This window comes from Urocitellus parryii, chromosome 13 (assembly GCF_045843805.1).
Source record: "Urocitellus parryii isolate mUroPar1 chromosome 13, mUroPar1.hap1, whole genome shotgun sequence".
Lineage (NCBI taxonomy): Eukaryota > Metazoa > Chordata > Mammalia > Rodentia > Sciuridae > Urocitellus > Urocitellus parryii.
In genome coordinates this window covers 7,957,377-7,983,684 of record NC_135543.1, presented here as the reverse complement: position 1 = coordinate 7,983,684, position 26,308 = coordinate 7,957,377, and the positions used below count along the sequence as shown (strand labels likewise).

At 37.6% G+C, this 26,308-nt stretch overlaps 1 protein-coding gene across 1 annotated transcript in view; it reads left to right on the top strand.

The window, feature by feature from the left end:
- Dok6 (docking protein 6) overlaps positions 1-26,308 on the top strand; it is a 366,478-nt gene that overhangs the window by 109,681 nt on the left and 230,489 nt on the right. The window contains exon 2 of the mRNA XM_026388691.2: positions 24,008-24,115. Coding sequence (XP_026244476.1) covers positions 24,008-24,115 — 108 coding nt within the window. The remainder of the gene's footprint in view (positions 1-24,007; positions 24,116-26,308) is intronic.

Here is a 26,308-nt window from a genome sequence, read left to right as displayed (position 1 = left end):
TCCATAATACTCTTAATTGATTTTCTTATACTTGTACCTACATTTTATATTTTGGGGGTCATTATAAAATTCATATTTTTCTCCTACAATTTCAACATCTTTGCTGCCACTGAATAAGAAAGTGCATGATTTCTTTATATATAAATCATATGATCATAGCTTGTGAAATTATCATACTAATAATTTGCTATGGATTCACTCAGATTTGTTTGTTTGTTTGTTTGTTTGATACTGGGGATTTAATCCAGAGGCACTTAACAACTAACTACATCCACAGACCTTTTTATTTATTTATTTTCACTTTGAGACAGAGTCTCTCTAAGTTGCTTAAGATCTCGCTAAGTGCTGGGGCTGGCTTTGAAATTGCAATCCTCCTGCCTTAGCCTCCCTAGATGCTGGGATTTCAGGCATGGGCCACCACGCCCATCCTTCACTCTGTTTTTTTTTTTTTTTTTTTTATGTCAACAACAGCTTTCTGTAAACAATGAGAGTTTTGGTTTCTCTTATTTTTTTCCAATTCTTATTTAGCTTTTTATATCATTAGTTAATACACTTTGATGAAAATTTCCAGCACATGGTTGAACATATTTGCAGTGTTAATCGTAATGACCATTGTCATTATGTTTCTAATTTTAGGGTATTACTTCTTAAAGTATTTTGTTATTAAACAAAACATTTTTACCTCTTCCTAGGCTATATTAAAAGATAAATATATAAAGTTCTTCAGATTTCCAAATATTAAAGAAAATGACTTTAAATGTGGTCATTCATATTAGCCCCGAATTTTATTAGGAATCTCTGGATTCCATAAAATAATAGATCAATTCATATAAAATTCTGAGTGACAGTGTTATTCAAAAAAATATTTTACTTGGATAAATTAACATCCCAATGTAAATGCAACAGTCATAGCTTTCTAAACATTTCCAACCTGAAAAATCTTGGGAATTATAACATCTAGAAAGAATTCTTGAAAAACGACAATGAAATGTAAAATCTTCCTAAACAGTAAGTGGAAATGACGTAGAAAAAAGACCAGGGCCAGGCTCAGTATCTACATAATTAGCTGAATTTCTACAGAGTCTGATGGAATTAAGCATTTACAAGAAAGTTAATCTCTCCAAATATCAAGTATGAAGAAGACATATATCATATTCAAGGATATAAGAACCCAAGGAATACATCTGTGAGCCCTTCTTAGAACCAATGACATAGAAATAAAATTAGTCTACTGAAATATTTATGGCTCAAATTACCCCAGGAAAAGAATCTGTGGCAGAAGTATTTGCTAAACATCAAAATCTAGTGATCTTAGATAATTTATGGAAGACAAATGCCAAAGAATTAGGTATGTAAAAATACAGCTAAAAACAGTCTGCTAAATACATACCATTAAAATTAAAAGTAAAAGGTAATGTTTTGTTCTCATGTGTAGTCTTGATCAAGGACTTCACATCTTTATAAAATCAATTCTGATTTTCCAGCCATTTATCCATGTACATGATCAGAGACTCTGTATACAATGTTGGTTATTTAAAAATGATGATTCTTTCTGGTTGGTATATCCACACTATACACAGGATATTTTTGTTATAAAGGGACTTTTAATAGTAATTTAGTTCAACCATCTCATTTTACAAAAAAAAAAAAAAAATAGTTGAATCAGTCCAAGTGGCTCAGTAAGACCGAGGGCTCAATTTAATGTATCTTCAATGAAATTAGTCAAAATTGCTCAGACAAAAAAGTAACACGTTAATATAGAAGACAGAGGATTTAAACCATGTTCATGTAATAACAGTTAAAAATATGTATGAAGAATCTTCCATTTTGATTTTATGAAGACTTCTCAGCCTTGGACTTAGTTATCTGCCTCTGCTGTTGCCTGGTTAGTTCATCGTCACTCTTGTCTTCTCTTCTTCTAAGCAGGTTTCCTTCCTTCAGACTTTGCTCCTCAGGCTTATGAAGTGCCCCTCTTTGTCTCATTGCACCCTGAGAATATCATTGTCATTCCCCTTTCTAGAGTGATTTGAAATTATTATTATTATTATTTGTGTGTGTGTGTGTGTGTGTATGAGTGTGTGTGTGTGCTGGTCTGCCCCATTGGACTACCATTTCCTCAAGTTGGGATCTATTCATTATCATTCCCCAGTTCTATGAATATTTATTTAACTTATTGAATTGCATTTAAGGCTCTATCCACTCAGATAACCATTGAGCACTTATTATGAGCATGGCATATTGATTATTCCTCTATGCCTAGAACAGCGTGTGAATTTTTACAAATATTCAGTCTACTCTTTTTATTTTCTGTTTTTGAACGAGGAATAATTTATGACCTCTATCTGGCAAACACACTTCAAAGGTATTTTCAGTTGCTACCTGGCCAAGATCCTGATAAAATCTCCTTTGCAGAGGGCATTCTCTGTGCTCTTATATGATTTTTATGATATTATGTCTTAGAAGTGTATTGACATTATAGTCCAGCATGTCCAAGATATATCAAAGATTTGGATTCCAGCAAAAATAAGCTCCTTAGAAAGCTTTCAGTATTGCTATTTTTTCTAAAGGAATGATTGAGGGATTTTTAAAAAGGATTTGTATCTAAGCAGAGGTTTCAAATGAAACTGTCATGTACAATTTGATGCTTTATGATTGTGACATATGAAAAATGCTATAAAGTTTCAGGGCTATCATTATTTTATTGAAATCTAATGTAAATAGGCTCTTTCCCCACATATCTTTTCAGTTGGAACAGATGCATTTTGAGAATGGAAATGTTATGTTGACATATTTGGATCCACATGGAAGATAAATATGAAAGGGTGGGGAGAAACAAGTCTCAGGCAAGTTCCACAGGATGCAGAGTACAACAGGGATGACTTGGGGTCTAATTTTTAAGGTCATATCTTTTAGGAAAGCTACCCAATGCCTTTCATTCTCCTCAATAAGAACATTTAAATGCTTGGGTCCCTTCAATGCTTCACCTCCTTTGCTACCTCCTTACACTCTCTCAACCACTGGGAGACTTCACACCCCACTCACCCCAACCACTGGAGGACTTCACACCCCACTCACCCCAACCACTGGGAGACTTCACACCCCACTCACCCCAACCACTGGCAGACTTCACACCCCACTCACCCCAACCACTGGGGGACTTCACACCCCACTCACCCCAACCACTGGGGGACTTCACACCCCACTCACCCCAACCACTGGGAGACTTCATACCCCACTCGCCCTAACCACTGGGAGACTTCACACCCCACTCACCCCAACCACTGGGAGACTTCACACCCCACTCACCCCAACCACTGGGGGACTTCACACCCCACTCACCCCAACCACTGGGAGACTTCACACCCCACTCACCCCAACCACTGGGAGACTTCACACCCCACTCACCCCAACCACTGGGGGACTTCACACCCCACTCACCCCAACCACTGGGGGACTTCACACCCCACTCACCCCAACCACTGGGAGACTTCACACCCCACTCACCCCAACCACTGGGAGACTTCACACCCCACTCACCCCAACCACTGGGGGACTTCACACCCCACTCACCCCAACCACTGGGGGACTTCACACCCCACTCACCCCAACCACTGGGGGACTTCACACCCCACTCACCCCAACCACTGGGAGACTTCACACCCCATCACCCCAACCACTGGGAGACTTCACACCCCACTCACCCTAACCACTGGGAGACTTCACATCCCATCCACCCCAGTTCTCTCTCTTCCTTCCTTAGCATCCAGTCTTGCCTTTCTCTTTCAATGTCAACTGTCCCCCTCCTGCCATCTTCCTTTACCCCTTTCTCTCCCCAAATTCCTCCCTGAACATGGCGTGCTTCCCTGATTCTCCTTGGCTATTTGGTAGCTTCTCAAAGTCTTGGTTGCTTCATCTTTAAACTGAAAATAATAGGAGTAGATGCCACATGGTGCTAGTGTGAGGGTGGAGTGAGCAACTGCTGGACATTCAGGAAGGACATGAATAGATACCAGCAGATCTTGGAGGCGGAGTCAAAAGGACTCTCCCTGGGTCAGTCTTCCCACCATCCTGCTCTACATCACGCTGCCAAAGCCAACCATTGTCAGCACAGGTACAACCACCAGTTCATTGGAACTGTCACTGATCATATTTTAGTATTCCTTTTTAGATAGGCAATTCACTGTCACCTACTCTGTAAATTGAGAACTGTCTCTGCTACTCTCATCTTTGTAGACCCTACTCCTTGATCCTGTAGTGAAACTTATTTTTATTTACAGTTTTCTTTCTATTTGATCCCCCCACCCTCCATTTTTCTCTCAAGTCTTAGGGATTGAATCCAGGGGCTCTTTATCACTTAGCTGCATCTACACTCCTTTTTACCTTTTATTTTATTTTAAGACAGCACCTTGATAAATTGCCCAGGCTGGCCTTGAACCGACATCTGGCCTGACTCTACCTCCCTACCGGCTGGAATGATAGGTGTGCATCATCATACCTGTCTAGAATTTCTTCCTAGAGATAAAAAGTACAGCTATAAATTTTTAATTTTTAAAATTTCTCCTACCAAAAACTTAAGCCACTTTGGGCTTTGAATCACACATAAACTTCCCAGCAGATAAGTGGGTAAGTTTCATGTGGGTACGAGAAAGCTTTCTTATTTCATTTCTTGGATACATAATTTACTGAACAGTTTCCTATTAAGAAATACAGGTGTTATTTCCAATATGTTGCTATTATCAACACTCTTGCAATATATAATTCATGCATATAACATGGTGAAGAATGAAGATGCATCTATGGCTCAAATTCTAGAATGTAGGAATGATAGTTCCAAGTCACATGGCACATATTTTCAAGCAGAAAATGTTCCTTATGCTCGTGCACTGACTTGAAATGTGAGCTTTATCATCGTAACTATTTTTTATGCTCTTCTATTCTGACTATTCAGGTGCTATAACTGCATTGTTTTGATTACTGGGGCATCTTAGCATAAATTTGAATGTTGTATTTCTTCTGAGTTTAACTAGCCATCCCTCCTTTTCTGTAAGTTAAATAATGTGTGTAATAATTTAAAGTTTACTGCATTTAAAATATTAACTAATATGGAAGCATTTATACCCTCATGAGAGTGATTTAAGGTTTATTTCATTAAAATATTAAATAATACAGTTCAATTTACCTTCTCTCCAATCAAGATTGGTCTTTTCAATAAAATCATGGTTTATGTCCTTGGACATGTTTTCATGTTTCTTTTGTAGATCTTATCATTTCATTTAAGTGTATTTCTATGTTTCTTGATAATTGTGTGTCCATCATAAATGGATTTTTCCATCCTACTTTGTGGATGATTGTTGTGTATTTATATGAGATTATGAACTTTTGATGATTAACTTTATAAACCCTACCTTAGTGAAATTAATCCTCTTAATCTCTATCATAGATTTCAGTTGGTTTTGTTGTTTACCAATATACAGTCACTTAACCAGTAAATTTTTAATCTCTTAATTTTTATTATTTTATTATTTTTAGCATTTTTATAATTTCTTTCTCTTCTTTAATTGTATCATGTAAACTTTCTAACATGTAAATCATGGGGTGGCTAAAGGGAATTTTCATGGTGATACTGATTGCCACAGATTATTTTTTTTAATTTTTAAATTTGTTTTAATTAGTTATACATGAAAGTAGAATTCATTTATGCACTTTGATATATCATACATAGATGGGATATAATTTATCATTCTTCTGAGTGTATGTGTTGCAGAATCATAGTGGTCATGCAGTCACATATATACATACAGTAATAATGTCTGTTTCATTCTACTTTCTCTCCTATCCCCACATCCTCTCCCCTCCCTTCCCATCACTTCCCTCTACCTAATCTAAGGTAATGTTATTCTTCCCTAGTGCCCCCCGCCTTATTGTGAATTAGCATCCACATATTAGAAAAAACATTCAGCCTTTGGTTTTGTGGAATTCGCTTATTTCACTTAGCATGATTTTCTCCAACTCCAACCATTTACTGGTAAATTTGTTTATAGCAGCTCAATTCATAATAGCTAGATTATGGAACCAACCTAGATGACCCTCAATAGATGAATGGATAAAGAAAATGTGCTATATATATTCAATGGAATATTACTCAGCTTTAAAGGGAAGTAAGATTATGGAATTTGCCACAGATTCTTAATTGTGGTTTTTATTAAGTAATGTTGATTTTTGGTCTTAATTGAGTGGGAGAGGTAGGGAATTGTATGTATGTTATCATGTAGTACACACATGCACACACACACACACACACATTTCTTTACTCAACTAGTGGTATGTTTACTTGTTCTTCTGTTTCCTCAAACTGTTGCCAATTATGAGTTTTGTTCTCCAATACTGTAAGTATGATGTTTTCCCACAATTTCAATATGTATTTACTGTGTAATTTGAATTATAAGTGAAGCCTTCTAAATTGCAACCTACTGTAACTTGTTCTCATGCTCTGGAGTAATTCCTAGGTGGAAACATCTACTTGCTTGTGATGGAGGAATAGCTCCTGACATAGTGATTGGTCAAGGAGATGGCGATGGTGGAATCTGTGCATTACTGATGTATATGATCCACAAAGATTGAATACACTGTTATATTTTTTTAAAAATAGCAATTTTCAGTCACTTGTGAGAGACTGTTGTTGGAGGTAAGAATTAAAGTGTTGCTGAAATATATAATTGCTTTCATTAGGGTTTGGAATAATTGTTGCTGATTCTTTAGAAATCTAAGGCATAATGAATTCATGCTTCTACCCACATATACAGAGCCCTTATGGGACTCTACCCTGCAGCAAGGTGTTTGACGTGCAGAGTTGCATCTAACAGGAGAAATGAAACTTCTGTATATTCATTTATAAAACAAATAAGACAACAATAGCTTTCCTGTTTGTGGCAAATCGAGCACAGGAAAATGGATACTGGGAGCATGACAATGAGCAGGAGAGTTTCATCTGCCTGAGGATTTCTTCCCTGAAAACTATTAGACTGATAGGAAAAGGCAATCAGGTTGACCAGATGTCAAGACACCACTAAAACACAAAGAAAGGATGCTGATAAGTAATTGTGAGTCCCTGGGAGGTTTAATTTGAATGAAAAGTAGGAGATAACCCATAGGCAGAATGAAAAAGGATGGCGAGGGAAGCCTTGTATGCTGGAATTACACAGTCAGATGAGCATGTCAGACATGCAGGATCCTTCAAATGGGCAAAGCATCGCAAGAATTGCTAATTGTTTGGTTGGTGGCAAGCAGAGTAGCTTAGAATGGAAGGAAAAGCAAAGATAGCAAGTCAATTTAACAAACAGTAACAATAATTTAATATTGTGCCAAACTTGAAGTTACTTAACTTTTCTACCTGAGTGTGCCATTCTATAAGCAGGGATAATTACATGGCCTCCCTTATTGGATTTGGGGCTGTTTAAACTATGTTAATATTTGTAAATCAATTAGAACAATGGAAAACATCAGAACTAAGATGCCAGTTATTATTACTGAAAGTCAGATTGCTGCTGCTGCTATGGAAACAATGCCCAAAATGTTGACCCAAGAGTCAAGTCGGGTTAAATCATATCATTAAAACAATACAAAAACAAACGTGGAGTGCCCCGATCCAATTAGGTAGCTCTAAACAGAAAGCCAATACTGTTTTAACACAGCAACCAAAATTAAATTTGCAGAAATGATAGAAATAAAAATGTAAAGTAGGAAAGAAACACTGTGTAATTTTGCAAAGAAGCTTTTGCTTTTCTTTTTTTTTTTTCTTTCTGAATAAAATTGCTTTGTAGACGCTTGATATCATGAGATCTTTAGACATCTGAAGCCAGTCATCCTTGGAGCTGTTTCTCTCTCCAGCCTTGGGACCCAGGAAGCATTCCTGTCTAGGGTTAGGAGAGAAGCTGCAGGTTAGCCCCTGGGCGTGGTTGCGCTCCTGAGGCTGCAAGCTGGTTGTGCGCTCACGCACCATTCACTTTACATCTGGATACTTTTATTAAAACTTGATTTTTACAAAAGATTACTTATGACTTTAGAAGATTTCTGACCTTAAAAGGAAAGGATAGAATGCTTGTCCTAAGGCACATTTGGGGGCAAAGTTGTATTAATAACTAAACATGGGGATTAAAGAGTTTTTCGTTGTCTTAATCCTGAGCAAACCCAGCCCTGGCCTTGCGTGGTTCTTCAGGTCTTGGAGGGAGCGCTGTACATTGCAAACCTTTCTCTTTTATCACCCCTCTTTTCTGTACCGTCTCTTGGGCTCATATCAGGAAGGGCATTTTTTACTCAAAGGCGACTTCAGGAACAAATAAGAAACTGATACCACCTCTCATTTTAATTTGATTCCTCTAATTTCAGCATTTTCCTCCAGCTCAGTTTGTAATTTACTCCAAGCTTAGTGCAATTTTCCCAGCTTCAAAATCAATGGGTTCCTATCTTGCTTGTTTAAGATTCAAATGGCTTCAATGTGTGAGGGATATGACATGGTAATTACAAACACAAGCACTAAAACTGCATTATCACGGCTTCCTTTCTACATCTCAGTTATTATCCTTTCTTTTCAACATTTCTGTACATTGATTTTTCTCACGGATTTTCAAATATAATGACAATACAATAACCTAATGATGTTGTTTTGGGGATTAAATTAGTGAATACTTTTAAACAGTTTACATCGGTGCATGGCTTAGAATAAGTGCTCGTTTTGGAAATTACAAAGGAGTAGAGAGCTCTAAGGGAAGGATTAATTTGAAGAATGATTTTCAGGCAATCACCGTGCTTTGAGAGAGCTCTGGGTGGAGGAGGAGGCCGCCATGTGACCCCAGGGTGAGTCTGGGCCACCCTGAAGCGCAGTGTGGGGATTCCATCTTGGTGTGTAAGCAGTGGGCCACTGGGAGGCACTGACCGGGTTGTTCTCCGCTTTCTTCTTTGTTTATAATCCAGAGAGAAACAGGACCACATCACCGACTTAGGCGTTAGTACAGAATGATTTGTAAACTTGATGGGGGGTAAAACAAGTGGAAAGCAGGAGATCAGATGGGAGGTGACCAGAACACTGTCTGAAGGTGAGGTTTATTAGGTTTAGTAGTAGAAACAGGAAGGGAAAGAGCTGTTACGTGTGGATGAGTCGGAATATTTGTCAACAATATTTTTATGGAGTGGAAAGGAAAAACTTTCAGAGGCTGCCTTGAATCCAAAAAACCTTATTGACTTAGTAGAAAAAGCAAAATAAGTGTACTAAACAGAGATTTTAAAAAATTTACAAACATGGGAGGGAGAAGAGTTCCCATGTATCAGTTACCACATAAATGTAATGTGGATACCCACTAATGCACAGGCAGAAAGTCAGGAAAGTCAGAAATGCCTAAGGCTGAAATTTTTTAGAGACCTTTCCATCTTTGTCAAATTGCCCTTACTGATCTTTGTACATCTGCCAAATACTGTCAAGTTTTAATAAAAATCTCAATTTTATTTTTTCATTGAATTGCATTGAGTTTTTAATTCAGGGTAGATACAATTGATATATTTAAAATATTATTTTTCTTATGTGAGATTATATTCTTCCTATTCATATGCTCAGAACTTATTTCATATTATTTATCAAATTTTTATTATTTTGTTTCTCTATATTTCATATTTAGTTCATTCTTGATTATTGTGTTATTTTGCTTTAAGTTACGATCCTTTGTGCATTCAGTTTCTTCAGAAGTGCTATGGTTTCAATCTCTATTGTCCCCTGAAAAGCTCCTGTGTTAATGCAGGGATGCTCAGAGGTTAAATAATAAGATTATGAGCTGTAACCTCATCAGTGGGTTGATAACTTTCATGGATTAATAATGTAAGTGGCACCAGAAAACGTGGGTGTTTCCTGGAGATCTCTAGCAAAGAAAAAACTTGTGTTGTTCCAGTTCACGTCGGTGGAGGGCTGCTGGAAGCAGGCACTGAAGGGTGTGCTGTTCAAGATCTTCCCAGGGCTGAGGTTGTTTCTAAACGCTCCCCTCTGCTGGGGCTGCCCAGTCTGCTCTTGGCCTCCGATGATGACAGCGTCACGCCCTAGACCTGAGGCTCGCTGCTGCCAGGGAGTGTGTCATCCTCGCCTGTGGCTCTAAACCCTGTGTGTACTCTCTCCCTGTCCTTCATCCATGTCCCAATAAGCAATTGCAGCAGAAAGAACTGTATTTATTCAGTTGAAATCTTAAAAAACAACATGGCATCCTCAAAAATTGCCACTGCTTAAAATTTTAGAATCATCTTTAGTCCTTTGGGAATTTCAGAGTTGTTTTTCTGGTTTATTAACATTGGGAGGAACCAAGAAAATAAGAACAGGAAAGTCTAGCACATTCAGTTTGGTGTTTACAACCATATGAAAAGAGATAGATCACATAGAGATAGTTGGATATATGTATATTACTTATACAAATACATAAAGTGAAATTGAAAAGATCAAACAGAAGTCTACATGCCTGTGTACTGAAATACAGTGCTCAGCCGAGCATCTGTGCAGGGACAGTGGGAGTCTGGTCCTGTGTTCCCCTGTCTCTTTCTGCCTCTGCTCCTTCCAGTCCCAGAACCCATAACCTACAGCAGAAATGGTCAGCAAAAATACTTTCAAGTGCTTAAGTAAGAACAACCCTTGAAACAGTGATATGAATTCTTACATTTTAAAAATAATTACTGTTTTTAATCAATTAAGCTATTAGGTAAAAGTAAATATAAGCAGATTTGTTCATGTTTTTAAAACAATACACTTACATTCCATAACTCAAGAAAGACGCTTTTTGCATTTTATCACTGTGTCTGTTTCTTCCTTAAACAAGGGCACTTAAAAAACAAAACAAAACGAAAATCCCTTACTCTTAATTGATACATATTAGTTGTAAATATTTATGAGGTACAGTGTGGTAATTTAGCACATGTATGAATTTATGATGATCAGATCAGTGTCATTAACATTTCCAGCTCCTTAGACATTTGTCATTTCTTTGTTTTTGTGATATGACTACAGTTTACAACTTATATATTTTATCAGGGCAACTTTGGATAGATACCTCTGACCCAAGGATTTCAAATGCTCTTGCATGATTTAGTATTTTTAGTAAATTCACAGGAAGGATAGTTTGAATTTTACTTATTTCTCACCACAGCACTGAAAATATTTGAGAGAATTCGAAGCCAGTGGACCACATCCTGAGCTGTAGGGGTGTGTGCAGACCCAACAGGCTATGTGTGTTCTCAGCCCACGTGGTCGGTTCAGCTGGGCCCACAGAAGCCAGGACTGGAGATATTGCAATGAGAGTTGCAGGTTTTTCTGTTTACAGGAAACACATGTCTTGGAAATTCAGGTGATTACAAGGAGTCAAACCAAAATCCCCAATCACATTTCTGGCTCTATAATGTGAAATATCATTTTCTAGTCACAACACTTTTTATACAAGTCACCATCAAAGCCATGAGTACCCATTATGAAGTACACATGCACTATTTTATTCATTTAGTAACTGGGTGCAGTATTTTTACTGCCTCAGTGATAAACACTGATGATACTCTATTCTCCTTGCCTAGTTCTTGATAAGGCATTTAATATTAAAAATTAAATAGGGCTGGGGATGTGGCTCAAGCGGTAGCGCGCTCGCCTGTCATGCGTGCGGCCCGGGTTCGATCCTCAGCACCACATACCAACAAAGATGTTGTGTCCGCCGAAAACTAAAAAATAAATATTAAAAAATTCTCTCACTCTCTCAATCTCTCACTCTCTCTTAAAAAAAAATAAATGACTTAATCTAGGTGTAGGTGTTGCATCCATACTTTTTGGTAGCTTTTCTCATAAATGCAATTTGTGTCTTGACTCGTCATGTGGTTTATTAATAAAAGGAGACTTGTCGAGTGTTTTTACTTAAGGATATTTGTTGATGACTATGAAGACATTCCATTTCAGCATCAGGGTGTCAATTCTTAAAACATTCATAGTCTGTATAATTTAATGAAACAAAGTACACTTTCATTTGAGCAAATGTATACATTATTTTTGCCTAGGAAAATGTAGAGAAGAGTTTTATTTATTTTTTGTGTATCTAATCTAGGAAATTAACACTATTGCAAACCATTTCTTGGGGAAACATACATTAGCAGGCAAAAACAAAAGAATCACTATATCTGGTTCTAATCTTCTTACTAAATGCTGAAATAGTTTGTAAAGGTTGATTTTTAAAAGTCTATCTGGTGTAATCATGTTGCATTTTTTAAATATTGGTATACAAAGGCTCCAAAATTTTGTAAATTTCTTAGACCAACAAATAACAATAATTACAAATTATTTATGATTACTTACTTCTTCAATGATACATAAAGTTATAACTTTTTATCTCCTTTGCATCTCTGAAAATCTACCTTAAGGACAAATCTATATATTTAATGTAAAGTAGAAATAGTCTGCTGAACACTTTCAGACTCTAATAGTGTCTATATGAAAAACATTTTTGAATGGTAGCTCTGGTAAGAATTTCTGCTTTTTCCCAGTACTGAACAAACCTGAACAAGATAAAGTCAATCAATAGTTTATTGGGAAATATTATAAAACATTAACTGGAGAACAAAGTCAAATGCAATGAATTCCATAAGAGTTGAGCACAGTGTAGGTTTATTCTAAAGAATAATTATTGAAAATAATTCTTCTTATTTTAGACATGAGTCATAAGACATAAATCATGGTCTCCTCTCTGTACATCTGTTATTTAATTGTCTATTAAATGTCTAGTATATTGCAATTTAGATTGGACACAATATGATATGGGAATCAGATGCACTACAGAGATGATCCCAAAAGACAGGCTTTGAAGCAGCAAGACATTTTAGTATATTGTTAGCTCAACTTGGTTTGGGGCTCTTTGGCAGATTACTTGAGTTAAATGGATCAGTCACATTGACCCTTCCCTGTCTTTGCTGAATTTCCTGGTCCTGGGTGAAGGCTGCATCTCGGTGTCAAGAGCTACCCTGACACCCTCTCTGGTGGGCATCCCACCTCGTTTCCCTGCAGCGGCACAAGCCCAGATGTTCCCTCCAGACTCCAATGCAAAGCCAATCACAGTTAACTTCTTTTTTAATATAAGTAAGGCTGTCAGGTTTGGGGTTTTTTTAGATGCCTGAGCTCATTAGATATCAACAGTTCTGGGATGCCTATGTCTTAACCAAAAGCTGTTGACATCTGCCTGCCTCTCTAGGGTGCTCAGTCTAATTAAAGGTTGATCCTAATACCTGTTCTGACCCCTTCTCAGCAACTGCCATCTGCTATCCTGAAAAGCACTGGGGATCATTCTTCTGCCTCTATCTATTGCTGTATCTTTCCTCTTAGAAGTAGAATTAAAAGAAAGGAGAAAAGCAAAAGTAAAAGGGGCTCCTAATGGCTGTGTAAACATGAATGTGAGGTATTTTTTAACTTTCAAAAATAATTGAAAACTAAAACAGCCACAAAGAAAATGACATAAACTAATGGACAGCTTGAGGCCAATACTGGTGTATATACCCCCAAATAGATAGAGCTGTGTTAGCAGCCAAGAACTCACAGCATGTGCCTCGAAAGGCTCCTATATTAATTGAGCAGAATGAGTGTCACCCCACCACCTCCCATTACATCAACCACTACGCTGAACGTGATGGAAGCCGCGTTCCTGCTCTTGGTAAACCGACCACCTAAGTATTTATCTGTGCGGTGTACCTTGGTTTTGCCAATTTCAGGAATTTTTATGAGAAACTTAACCATGCATTGTTGTTTTTAACCTGGATTTTTTTATTCACATGAGGATTTTGAGATTTATCTGTGTAGCTACAGTTCAGATATTTTTCAAGGCTGCCCAGTATTTAATTGTCTAAATAAATTGCAATGTATGGATCTGAGACCTTTATTATTAATGCCTTTATGAACATTGATATACACGGTGCACATTTTTCTGGTAGGTATAAAACCAAGGGTGGAGTTGCAAAATTCTGTGTAAATTTCAAGAAAATTCTAGGATTCTAGACAGCTACGCAGCCTCCAAATGTATGCACTCAGACTTTTTCCTCCAACAGAATATGAAACCCTTTGCTTCACAGCTTAGCCAATATGTGCTGTAGGTAGTGGTTTTGCTTTTTCTTTCCTCTTATTGGAGTAAAATAATGTCTCGTTGAGCTTCACATCAGATTTCCCAGGTGCAGGGAGACTGAGCACGTTCACAGGATAGTTGGGCGTGTGCACGGCTCCTTTTTATAAGCGCCTATTCTGGTACCTGCTTGCCCTTTTTTAACCCAGATTGTTTGTCTTTTTCTTCTGTATTTCTAAGAATTCTTTGCACACCCTGGATCTGTGCCACTTGACAGTCATGTGTATAGCAGTATCTTCTAATCACTGGCTCGATTTTAAATTCTCAGAGTATTTTTTCCTGACACAAAACATAATTCTTACTTAAATTTATTACACATTTTCTCTTCTAATTATGTTTTTGTGTCTTATTTTGTTCCTAACTTGAGATTACTGATGTATTAGTATCCTATTATTTTTTCTGAAAGCTTCAATTATTGGAACTGTCACATTCAAGTCAAGAACACACCTGATTTCTAAGCCTGAAAATATATGACACTGAGTGGGCAAAAAAAAGAGGAAGGTAAATTAAAAGGCAGAAATGCTGTTTAACTAGGCATCGCAGTGGTTGGTTAAACAGAGGTGCTTTTTTTTACATCAAAAGATGAAACTGATCTTGCGGCATCCTGTGCAGAGGACAATTCTCGTTTTGTGGTTGTTTGATTTATTCAGTGATCCCAGAGCTGTTGGTTAGCAAGTCCTTCCTGTTGCTGCAAACCAAGTGCTTCGTTTTGTTATCAACCAAGTATCCATATGTGTGCCGCTGTGTTTATTCTACTCCTTTGGTCTGTTTGCCCTGTTCCGCGGTGCCTTAGTTACTGTGCCTTTTAATTAGCATTGGCACTCCACATAGCAAGGCTTCTAGTTTGCTGTTCGATCTAGTTTCAATCCTTTGAACTTGTTGGTTCGTAACCTAATGGATGATCACCTTCTCTCCCATTCTTGAGAAGTCTGAGAATCACATAGACTATGCAATCCTCCTGTACCATGTAGAGGTCTATTTAATCAGCTTCATCAATCATGTTGTTCAAACTCTGTACATCTATAACTCATATATGTATTACTTTTCCTGAAAATACTGAAATCTTTAAAATGTTATCGTAAAATTTTCTATTTTTTGACAATTTTGTTTTATAATTTTGAGGCTTCTTTGTGCATACTCACAAAGGCAGAATAAAACACTCATTCTTCTCAATTAATATGTATTTCAAACAGTCTCTGTCTCTAATAACATATTTTACCTTATTGTGAACTTTAACTTTTTTGTTAAACTTTAAGCTCTCCTCTATTTCTTGGTGCTTCGGAGTCTTGGTGGCATACCATCAGAAAGTAGAAGCCAAGCTCCTAAGAGATGTCTCTACCCTGTCCCCTTAGTGTAGTTCCCTGCCCACTGCCCTGGGCCCTTGAAGCAGTAATTCAGACAGGTTCTTGCCTTCACTAGAGATAAAATCCAACCCAGACAGTAAAGAATTATGTTTATTTAGGGTTTATTAGGATTGCAATCTGAACGATGCAAAATTCAAGCCGTCTTTAAAGTGTGCTCTCAGGTTCTACAAGGTGGCAACTCTTTTCATAGATTGAAGTGCAAGGTGGGTTGCTAGTTCCATCTCTGACTTGTCAAGAATTGTTGCTGGTTCATCAGAGGTCGAACTGAACCCCTCTTGTAAGAAAGGCCTTGGGCACAGCCTCAGGCAGCAAAGGTTTGGTTTCACCAACAGTGACACTGGTGAATTGCTTTCTAGAAGCTGCAGCTGGACCAATTTCTTAGGGTCAGCATGTACAGTGTGGTGTGTGCAGACAGCCAGTTCAAATGCTCAGCTGCGGGTGTTCGAGGGCTCCTGGCTCCATTTTATGTGCCCAGAACCAACCCTACAACCCTACTTGACTGTCTTCCCCAACACTGCAGGGGCATCGTACTTGACATTCTCTCTGACTAAAATTCTCTTTCCTGGTGTTTGAATCACTCCTTCTCTCGCTTCCGCTAATGCTGTGCTCAATGTCCCCCTGGGCCAGCCTTCCCCTGACACTCCTGCTGCTCCCTTCTCTCTCCCTGTCCTACAGTTCTTTTCACAACCCCAGCACTCTGCAAAAGGCTGTCCTCAAAAGTACTCCTTGATGGCTGTCATCGGCCCATGGAGGGAAAGCTCCCAAGACAGGAGTGCTGTTTCCATAGGCACAGGAACTTGGTTTTCGTGGTTATTAATGCTTTTCTTTTTTTAACTACTATGTCTACAGAATCTAGAATTCTCAAGTACGTTTTGAATAAATGAGAGGTGTATGTGGTGTTGAAAGATACTAAAACTCCCTTCTGTATTGAAGATATAGCTAAAACTAACTTCATCCATGGAATAAAGTTGACACATTGTAATAACTACTTTTCACAAAGAAACAAATGTGTTTTGTTGTACCATGTTCCTTTGTTCAGAGGACAAAAATCCAGGACTAGGCAAGTTAAAATTTTTCATAGATTAAACCTGCAATAACTATCAGGTGGACACAATATCTTTATTTATTTATTTTATATGGTGCTCAGGATCGATCCCAGTGCCTCACCGTGCATGTGAGCCAAGCACTCAACCACTAAGCTACAACGCCAGCCCCCTGTGTTTGTTATTCTGATATGTTCATCTGACACATGATAGTTATGAATAAGAATCTAATCCTTTACCCAGAGACATCATCTATAGGGTATCTTGCTTTCAGAATGGAACACCAATAGAAGCCTCTCAGATGGACCAATTTCTTCTGTATATTTTTGAAACCTCTAGAGACAAAGTTTCTAGTTATAGTGCCAGGGACTCTCAGGTTTGACAGTTCCTATCATCAGAAATTCTACCAAGTTTCTAACCAAAATCCTGTTTGAAGTGCAAGATTCATTAGGTCAACAGCTGGTGATGGAACAGGCCCATTAAATCCAACTTTTGAGTAAGTTAAAGCTTGTGAATGAGTCCTAGCTAAATAATGTAATTACAGGTATGAACTAAAGCCAAGAAATCTACCATCTACTACTCAGTGAGTCTTAAATGCAAAAAGGATGTCCTTTGTGTAAAATCACCTTGAAAAGGAAAAGGCACTAAGGGGAAGAGATTGTCCTGTGGAAAAAGGGTTTTCATCAGATGGAAGCGGATGAAGAGGGGTTTAACTACAGCCGGCCAGTGTGTGCAGGGTGTGTACCAACTGGAGGTCCCTGGGATTTCTGGAGTCCTGGCAGAAACGTGGAATGTTCTATGAGGAGAATCTGAGGTGCACCCAGAAATTAGTTTGGTGAGATGATTGGCATGTTTAGAAGAGGAATCTGAATGACAAGGTGAAATTAGCTAATACCTGGAATAGAGTTTATGCACCATCCAGAAATGGAGCATGCAGGGACATCATCTGCTAAGGGACAGACACCAGGGAAAGAGAGTCCTCTTGCAAGAAATAAGTTCTGCTGCCAATCAGCCAATGGACTTTGCAACTTCAGCAGCCCTTGTGGAACCATGAAGTGAACAGCCCGTCTTCTTCCCCAGACTGCTCAGGAAGGTCATTCATTTCTGTCCTATTTTCAATGGGATGCTAATAAAAATCAGGTACCTAATTTTATTCACAAGGTTCTCTTTCATGCACCCAAAGATTTTATATTTATCATTTACAAGCAAAATAAAACCTACTCCTTTATAATTTTTTTTTTCTTCCTGGGAGTGATTTTCAGGGCTCAAGCAGTTGATTTGCTGCTCATCTCTGGAATGTCTCCAACACACTCACAGAAGATGCCAGTTCTGGGGCCTGAAGCAGATCATAGCACACCAATAAAAACTAGGTTGATAAAAAAGGACAAAGGGGTGATTTCCTCATGCTTCTTCTCATTTTATACTCCTCTTGTAGAGGTGGCATTAAATGTCCTGACTCATATTTAATTTGACTTCACAATAACACAAAATGACACTTGAAAACTCTTCATACCAAGGCCCTTTTGGTTACCTTTCTCTTCTTTAAAAGCAAAATATTTTGAAATCTGCCATTAAGTGATTCTTTTCCTACTTGAAGCTTTAAAATTCAATTAGAGATCAAATGGAATAGAACTAGAACACAGCCATGATAAATTAATTTTATTTTCCCAATAAATTATGTTTATGTTTTAGTCACTTTACTCTGAGACTGTCTTTAGACTTTGAAATATCAAAAATAATTTGAGACCACAAATGGAAATTTAAAAACCTTACACAAAATACCTGACTAACAGCCTTCAAAATGGTCAAGGTCATGTAAAACAAAAAGATACTAAGAAACTGTTCCAGGTCACAGGACACCAAGGACATAGGACAAGCGAAGTCACCTAGGAATTGTGGATTGGGTCCCTGAACAGGACAATGAAAAGCTGGAGAAATCTGGACAGAATTTGCAGTTTACTTTAGTAGTTTTACCAACGACCTTGGAATTTCACCCATGTTTATGTTCATGTCTTAGTTTTGAACAATGTACCTTGTGTACATGAGCAGAAGCTGGGTAAAGTATGGAGACATTTGCTACATCATTTTTGAAACTGTTTATAAACCTAAAATTATTCCAGGAAAAAAAAGAGAAGAATAACTTAAGGACCTCAATCTAGTACACAGTTTATTATGATAAGTCCTTAAAAGTCCGTCTTAGTGTAAAACTTTTCTTTTTTCTCCACTTCCTCTCCAGTATTTATTATTGTCTGTGTACTTGATGGCTACCATTCTAAGTGGAGTGCAATGAAGATTTGGTATAGTTTTGATTTTCATTATTCTACTTGATAATGATGTTGGATATTTTTAAATCCTGGGGTACATTTGAGTCTTTAATTCAAGTAGTATCTCTTTTATGTTTTATGAGGTAAACCAAAATTTGGGACATAAATCCTTACTAGTGTTATATTTTTTGTTGGATTGTTCCCTTTACCATTATGAAATGGCCTTTTAAGAGATTTTTGATTCGTTTTGACTTGAAGTCTGCTTTGTCACATATAAGAGTAGCTACTTCTTATTGTTTTCAGTCTTCATTTACAAGGTGGCCAATTTCGATCCTTTCAGTTTCAACCAATGGCTCTTTGTCTGTAATGTTAGTCCCTTGCAAACCACATAGGTTTCGGTCTTTTAAAAAAAAATCCATTCTGTCTGCCAGCCTGCCTATGTCTTTTAATTATAGGTGAGACCATTTACATTCATCATTATTATAAAGAGATGTTTAATAATTCCATCCGTTTTGACTTATTTATAACATTTAATTTGGTCCTATTTCTCATTTGCTTAGATTTGCTCAGCTAGTCTTCAAAAGAGAATTGTCCTCTTTTTTTTTGTTTGGCTTTGATTTCTTCTCTGTATGGTATTTCACACTATTGATGGGACTGTAAGTTAGTACAACCACTATGAAAATCAGTATGAATCTTCCTCAAAAGGCTAGGAATGGACGCACCATGTGATCCAGCTATGCTTCTCGAACTTAGTACTTATTCTATAGAATTCAAGTCAGCATACAATAGCAATATATGCATACCCATGTTTGCAGCAGCACAATTCACAGTAGCCACACCATGGAACCAAATTGGGTGTCTACCAATGGATCAATGGATAAAGAAAATGGTATATGTACAGTTGAGTTTTATTCAGCCATATAGGAGAGTGAAATTTTGTATTTGCAGGAAAATGGATGAAAGTTGAGAACATTGTGTTAACCAAAATAAGCCAAAATCAAAAAACTAAGGCTTTTCTCTCATGTGTAGAAACTAGAGAGTAAAAAGGAAAATAAAGGTGGTGTTGGGTGGGGGTAGGGGTGGATCTCATGAAAATCAGAGGGAGATGGGTAGTGTAAAGGAAAGGGACCAAAAGGAGGGAGGAAGAGTGGAAAAGGCTAAATTCAGGGGAATGATATTGGACAAATTGTATTGTTATATTGTGTGCAAGCATGAACATTTACCAACAAATCCCACCATGATACTTAATTACAATGAACCAATAAAATCTGGAAAATAAATGAAAAAAAAAGTCCATCTAGCCAGGGGCAGTGGCACATACTTGTAATCCCAGTGGCTGGGGAGACTGAGATAGGAAGATCACAAGTTCAAGGCCAGCCTCAACAACTTAGCCAAGCCTTTAGCAACTTACTGGGACCCTCTCTCAAAATAAAAAATAAAAAGGGCTGGGTATGTGGCTCACTGGTAAATCAACCCTGGATTAAATCCCCGTACTGAAAGAATAAATAGATAAATAAAGTCAGTCTTCTCAAAACGGGAATGCTTGTGTTTTCTGGCTCATGTTTAGCTCACTCCAAAATAGAAACTAACTATGGTAATACCAGATGCGGCACTGTAGTCACTAGATAGCTCTGTGTGCATTTCTGGAGTACCAAAGGCTTCGTTTGACATGAGCTGTGAGCAGTGAATGGAAAAAGGGTATCACCTTTGTTAATATAGATACAGATATTGCTGATCGATACAGACATATTGCTTATATATATGTTGCATATATATGCTTCCCCCCTCCCCTTCATCAGCTCAGGCTACCACAGCAAAGTGCCCTACATCAGGTGACCTGAGGCACAAAACTTTACTTTTTCACAATTGCGCAGCACGCAAGGCTGAGATCTGGGTGCCAGTGTGGTTGGGTTCTGTGATGGCCTCTTCTTGGCTTAGGGACAACTGCCTACTCACTGAGTGCACACAGGGCCTCTCTGTGAGCGAGCAGGGAGAGAGAGGAAGCAAAGGCCCTGGGGTCTTCTCAAGAGAACTCTGCTTCCACCATCAAGGCCCACCCCTCGTGATTCCATCTAGCCCGGATTATCTCCCAAAGGCCCATCTCCAAAGACTATCTCACCAGGAGTTAGGGCTTCAGTAGGTGAATTGGGGGGGGCATAGTTCAGTTCAGCACCCAAAACCCAAGAGTTTCAGATCAGACTGTAGACTCCTTTCCAATCATATGCTAGACGTTTTCTGCAGGCTCTCTATCTCTTGTAATCCTGAAAGAGTGAGTTCATGATGGAGTTTGATCTTAGTTTATAGATGAGGAAGTTAAGTCTTAGAGACGTTAATATAACTTCTGCGAGGCAAGGCCTTTAAAGAATAACAGAACTTACAGTGAAATTGAGTTTCTCTCTGTCCTTGGACATTATAGCATAAAATCCTCAGCTCTAAAACAAGGCTTCAAATTGTATTAGAGAGTGAGTGAAAAGACTTGCTCTCTGTATGTTACTTCATGGTATATTGTGCAGAGAGTCATTTTTGGAAGGAATTTCATTTTATTTTACTCTGTATTGGAACATGTAAATATGAATAGCTATATTAATTAACAATACCTGAAGTATCCTAAGATATTAGCAGGAATTAATATTTATATTGAATGTAATATTTAAAGAGTTTTTCTACTCATATCATGTATATAATAGTTCCCATAACTTATGGAATCTTTGAAAACTTTAAAAATATATTTGGTACAAGTCCACTTTTACCATATAGTATATGTAAACACACTGCCATGTGTAATATGTGCATACACATGCAGGGTGTGTAGATGGTTTTGGATTCTATGAAAAGCCAGCTGCTCAGAGCATCCTGTCTGTTTGTAACACTTAGGTTTATTGGTGACTCTGTGTGCACTGTGGGATTAACTTAATATGCTTAATTTCTTTTTCACTTCACAATAATCGTATAATATAGACATTGTTTTCCCCAAACTAATGGAAGGACACCTGCTTAGAGAGCTCAGTGACTTGCCCATTGTGGCTCTCACACGGGGCTGAGTTGACTTGGAATTCCAAGTCCCGTCTTTACAGTGGCACTGTTCACGTCTGGAAGATCATTACTATAATTTCTGTTTATCTTTTAAAACTCCCATGTGATCCTCTAATTTTTCTGAATGGAGAACACTTGCATCTGAATATTCTGGCTCTGAATATTTGTTAGGCTTTTGCCTCATTAGGAAAAAGGTGTTCACTAGGTAGAGTTTTGTCATGAGCAGAAAATCGCACCTGCTCTGTAAGCAAAATGAGCAGATCCTCGTGGCAACCTTCTATGCCCAGAACATGGGTCCCCCTTGCCACATCCTCCCTGCTTCTCTTGGGGAGCTCTTCTTTGTTAGCTGGACACTGAGTAATCTGAGGCTGCACAGCTAGCCAGGATGTAAATCCAAGCCTGTCTGATCCCAGAACTTTAAGGATTTTCCACTATGCCACGCTATTTCTTCTAAGTTCACATTTTCTAAATGTCACTATTTAAAACATAAGTATGTTTTTAAATTTAAAGTCAGAATTCTCCAACACCAAATAAAAATCGATATAGAATTGAGTTCATTGAAGCTAAAAAACCACATGCTAAGATCATAGCCCAATCACATTGATATATTCTTTGCTATTGTTTTACTTAGGGAGTGGGGATCACTAAGGGACCAAAAGATGTAGCATGTGCTGAGCACAAGGGTGGGAAGAACACCCAGAGCTTCAAAGTAGCTCCTCATTTCCATGTACACAGAGGGAAAGCACTCGAGAGGGAAGGCACATCCATTGGATCTTAAGCAGAGATGGACAGACATTCCCATGCAGGAACCTCTGGGTTGTCCTGCACATGCACCTCCAGGCTCCCAGGTCTAAGAAAGACAGCAAGAGCCGTCAAGTGCACGCAAGAGCCGTCAAGTGCACGTGCTGTTATTCTGCTTATTCTGCTTTACAATGAGAAGTCTCTATCAACTGCACTAAAAGTGCCTTTTACCAAGAAAGATGCTGTCTGTTAGCAAAGAGGCAATGCACCCCAGAATCAGTCAACAGAATTGCAGTATTCATCCTCTTCTAACGCAAAGTGTACTGTGACAACTTTGCAATTTAAATAAAGACAGAGAAGGTAAATATAGTGACCTAAGTTTCTGAAATTTCCTTTTACGAATTTCCTGTGGCTGTGGAGAGATTTCACTCCAGCAAACAATGGATACATTTTGAAATTTAAAAGTTGTGGCCAGTTTGCATTCCCAGACCTGTTTCATTACTGGAATAAAAGACTCTACTGCCTTGCCTCCAAAAAGGCCTGTGGAGGGCATGTGATAGGTGGGAACCCGGTGACAGATGATGGAAACTTCCAAGAGTGATTAGTTCATAACTTAAAGGCAATTTCCAGAAATAACGGTTTCTGTTTGAGCAATTATTAGTCATTTTTTTAACCAAAATGTAAAGACATACAGTTGTGTTTTCCAATCTTGCATTATCTCTAACTCTATCTTAAAATGAAGTTAATAATACTTACTTTATCTACTAGTTCTGATGATTAAATGTGTATATAAAATCTAAACTTATTGTACATATTAAGCACTTAATAAAATTCTAGTTACTAAAAAAGTATAAAAGAGTGAGACAGATGTGTCCATTATAAAAACAAATTACTTTCTCTTTCCTAAATTAACATATGGGCATCTGTTAAAAAAAAGAAAGCCTAAAATCCTACAAGATAAGTTAATTTTTAAAGGCAAGGTTTTTGGTTTTTTTTCCTCCAGAGGTAGAAAATGGAGCCATACAGAAGTGCTTCACTTAAGCTTATTGAACTGCTACTGCACTAGCATAGAAAACAGAAAATCATCTGTCCTGAGGATAGTGGGAATAAAGGTTGTATATGGTCTTGAAACACTGGGGATTTACATTGAAAACTACTGAAATGAACACATTGACAACCTCATTACACAAAGAAATTCTTTTATAAGAAATATTGTATTTTAAAATTTTGCTGCAATTGTAATTAGTAACATACTTATCATTCAAAGACAAAGTTACACTATAAAGTAAGTGTGCTTTTAAAAATTTATTCCCAGTGGATTAATTGAATAGATAAACCTCTCGGTGCCACTAAGAGCCTATAAAAAGGAGAGATAATGGGATTCTTTTATTTATTTTCAGATTTTCAGACGATGCTGGCTGGTTTTCAAGAAGGCTTCCAGCAAAGGACCCAGAAGGTTAGAAAAATTTCCAGATGAAAAGGCAGCTTATTTCAGAAACTTTCATAAGGTGAGTCAGAGTCCTGGGAGTGCCTGGGAGAATAGCTGCACCCTTGACAACTCGTGGAGATATTTCCTTGATAGATGAAAGCTGCAGAGGCAAAGATTCATGGTCAAGATAAAATGCCCCTGTTCTGATAAAACTCCAAAGTTACGTTTCTTCTTTATTGTAATCATCTGTTGTAAATGCCAGGGGTACCTCTGCAAATGAAAGACACCTTTTTATTGCTGCTTTGCAAAATGAGATGACTCATAACTCAACCAGATCATTTTCTAAGGTGCTGAGTAGGCATTTTCCCTCTGTTCAGGTTAATTGAGCATTTGTTACTTTGATTTAAACCCTGGGCAATATTTAGGAGATAAAATGTTGAGGCTAGTTTTAGCAGTGCTAATGATATTGTTAATGTACATGGCACTTGGTGTTTAGTCAGCTCCTTAACAAGGAAATGATCATCAAAAGTGCTGAGATGTAGAAATGTGCCATAAATTCCAGGAGTAAAATATCAATTTCCTAAGAATTAAAGAATGTAAAATATAACCCCAAGTAATAATTCATATGCTACCTAAGGTTATCTTTGGAGATCACATCAAAACACAGTTCAGTATTTTGCAGCAATATGGAGGATTCCTGATCAGAACTGAGAACTGTAAAACAGTATTGCTGGTTGTAGGTGCTCGAGAAAGCTCAGTAAAGATTCTAATCTGTCTTTGGTGCTGAGCTAGAGAAACTTACCGGTTGATGTCATGAATGCGTGGGATTTTATTTTATATGTTATACGTTCTAATTTCTCCTTTTATTAACAGAAGATTATTTATAGTAATATACTAACAAATTCTATTACACAAATAGCTAACAGTCACATACATTATATCTGAACCTAATCAGAGAGCTTAGAATTTGAATTCAGTAACTGTATGAGCTATTCTATGTATTAATGTAGATTTACTATCAAAAAAATGCAAGTTCAAGTCCCTGTTCACTTACTAGCTCCTGGACATTTGGTTTTCTCACAAGTGGATGGATTTTAGAATTATTATATTACATGTCTCTAAGGGTTATGGGATTCTGATAGCATAAAACAGCTAACACAATTCTTCTTCTAACTACAGGAAAAGAGTTTGAGTTCTAAAGTCTTACTGGTATTGTATTATGATTATTATGGTTATGATTTTGGCAATAAGATTACACCTGTGAATAAAGAATTTCCAGGATTTGAAATACAAATGTGTGATATTTATTTTATTATTGCAAGGTTGAGGGACTGAACATAACTAAGCTTTTTGTGAAATCCTAGTCAGAGACCCTGCCTGCTCATCAATGAATTACATTAACGTGAGCTCGCTAGTCAATGCACCTGTCCTCCCACTCCCCTCCCCACTCCTCCTTTACTATCTACTGTTTGGGCTCAACTGTCTTCTGTCTGAAAACTTGACACACTGTAGAATTCTAACCAACCATCAAGACTGGTAATGTGGACACAAGAGGTATGTATCTTCGATCCATGCCAGATCCTCTGCTCCTGGTTGGTGATTTGGAGATACAAGAGAGTCAGACATTGCCCTTCTGAAAAAAACTTGAATTCTTGTGCAAAGGACACATCTAATTCACAAAAGTGAGTATACATAGGAAAGTACACACCGTTTTCAAGTACAAAAAAAAAAATCATATACATTCCACATAATTCTAAACAACATTCCATAAGTCTATTTTTTGTAGATATTAAAAGCTTATTTTAGTTGGAAATCTCTATAACCTAGATTAAACAAAGCAAGTTTAATAAAGAGCGAAGTTGGAACTATTATGCTTAAAAACATCAAGGCTAACCATGTAACCACAGAGATCACCACAATAAGATATTAGCAATAGGATATGCAAAACAATCAATGAAAGGGAATAGAAGGTCAGGAATGAATCTGTGCTTTCACGATCAGTTGAAGTGAGAGAAAGATACAAAGACAAGTCAACGGGGAAAGAAATTTTATTCAACAAATGTTGTTAGAACAACTGACTGTCCTAAGTAAATAAGTAAACATTGATCTTACTTTACACCATAGACAAAATAAACTCAAAACAAGATCACTGGTCTAAATGAAATGCAGAAACTCCCAAAAGTAAACATAGGAGAGATTGTTTCCCCTGTGGTATAAGAAAACAATTTCTTAAGACAAAAAAAAAAAAAAAAAGAAAAGAAAGAAAGAAAGA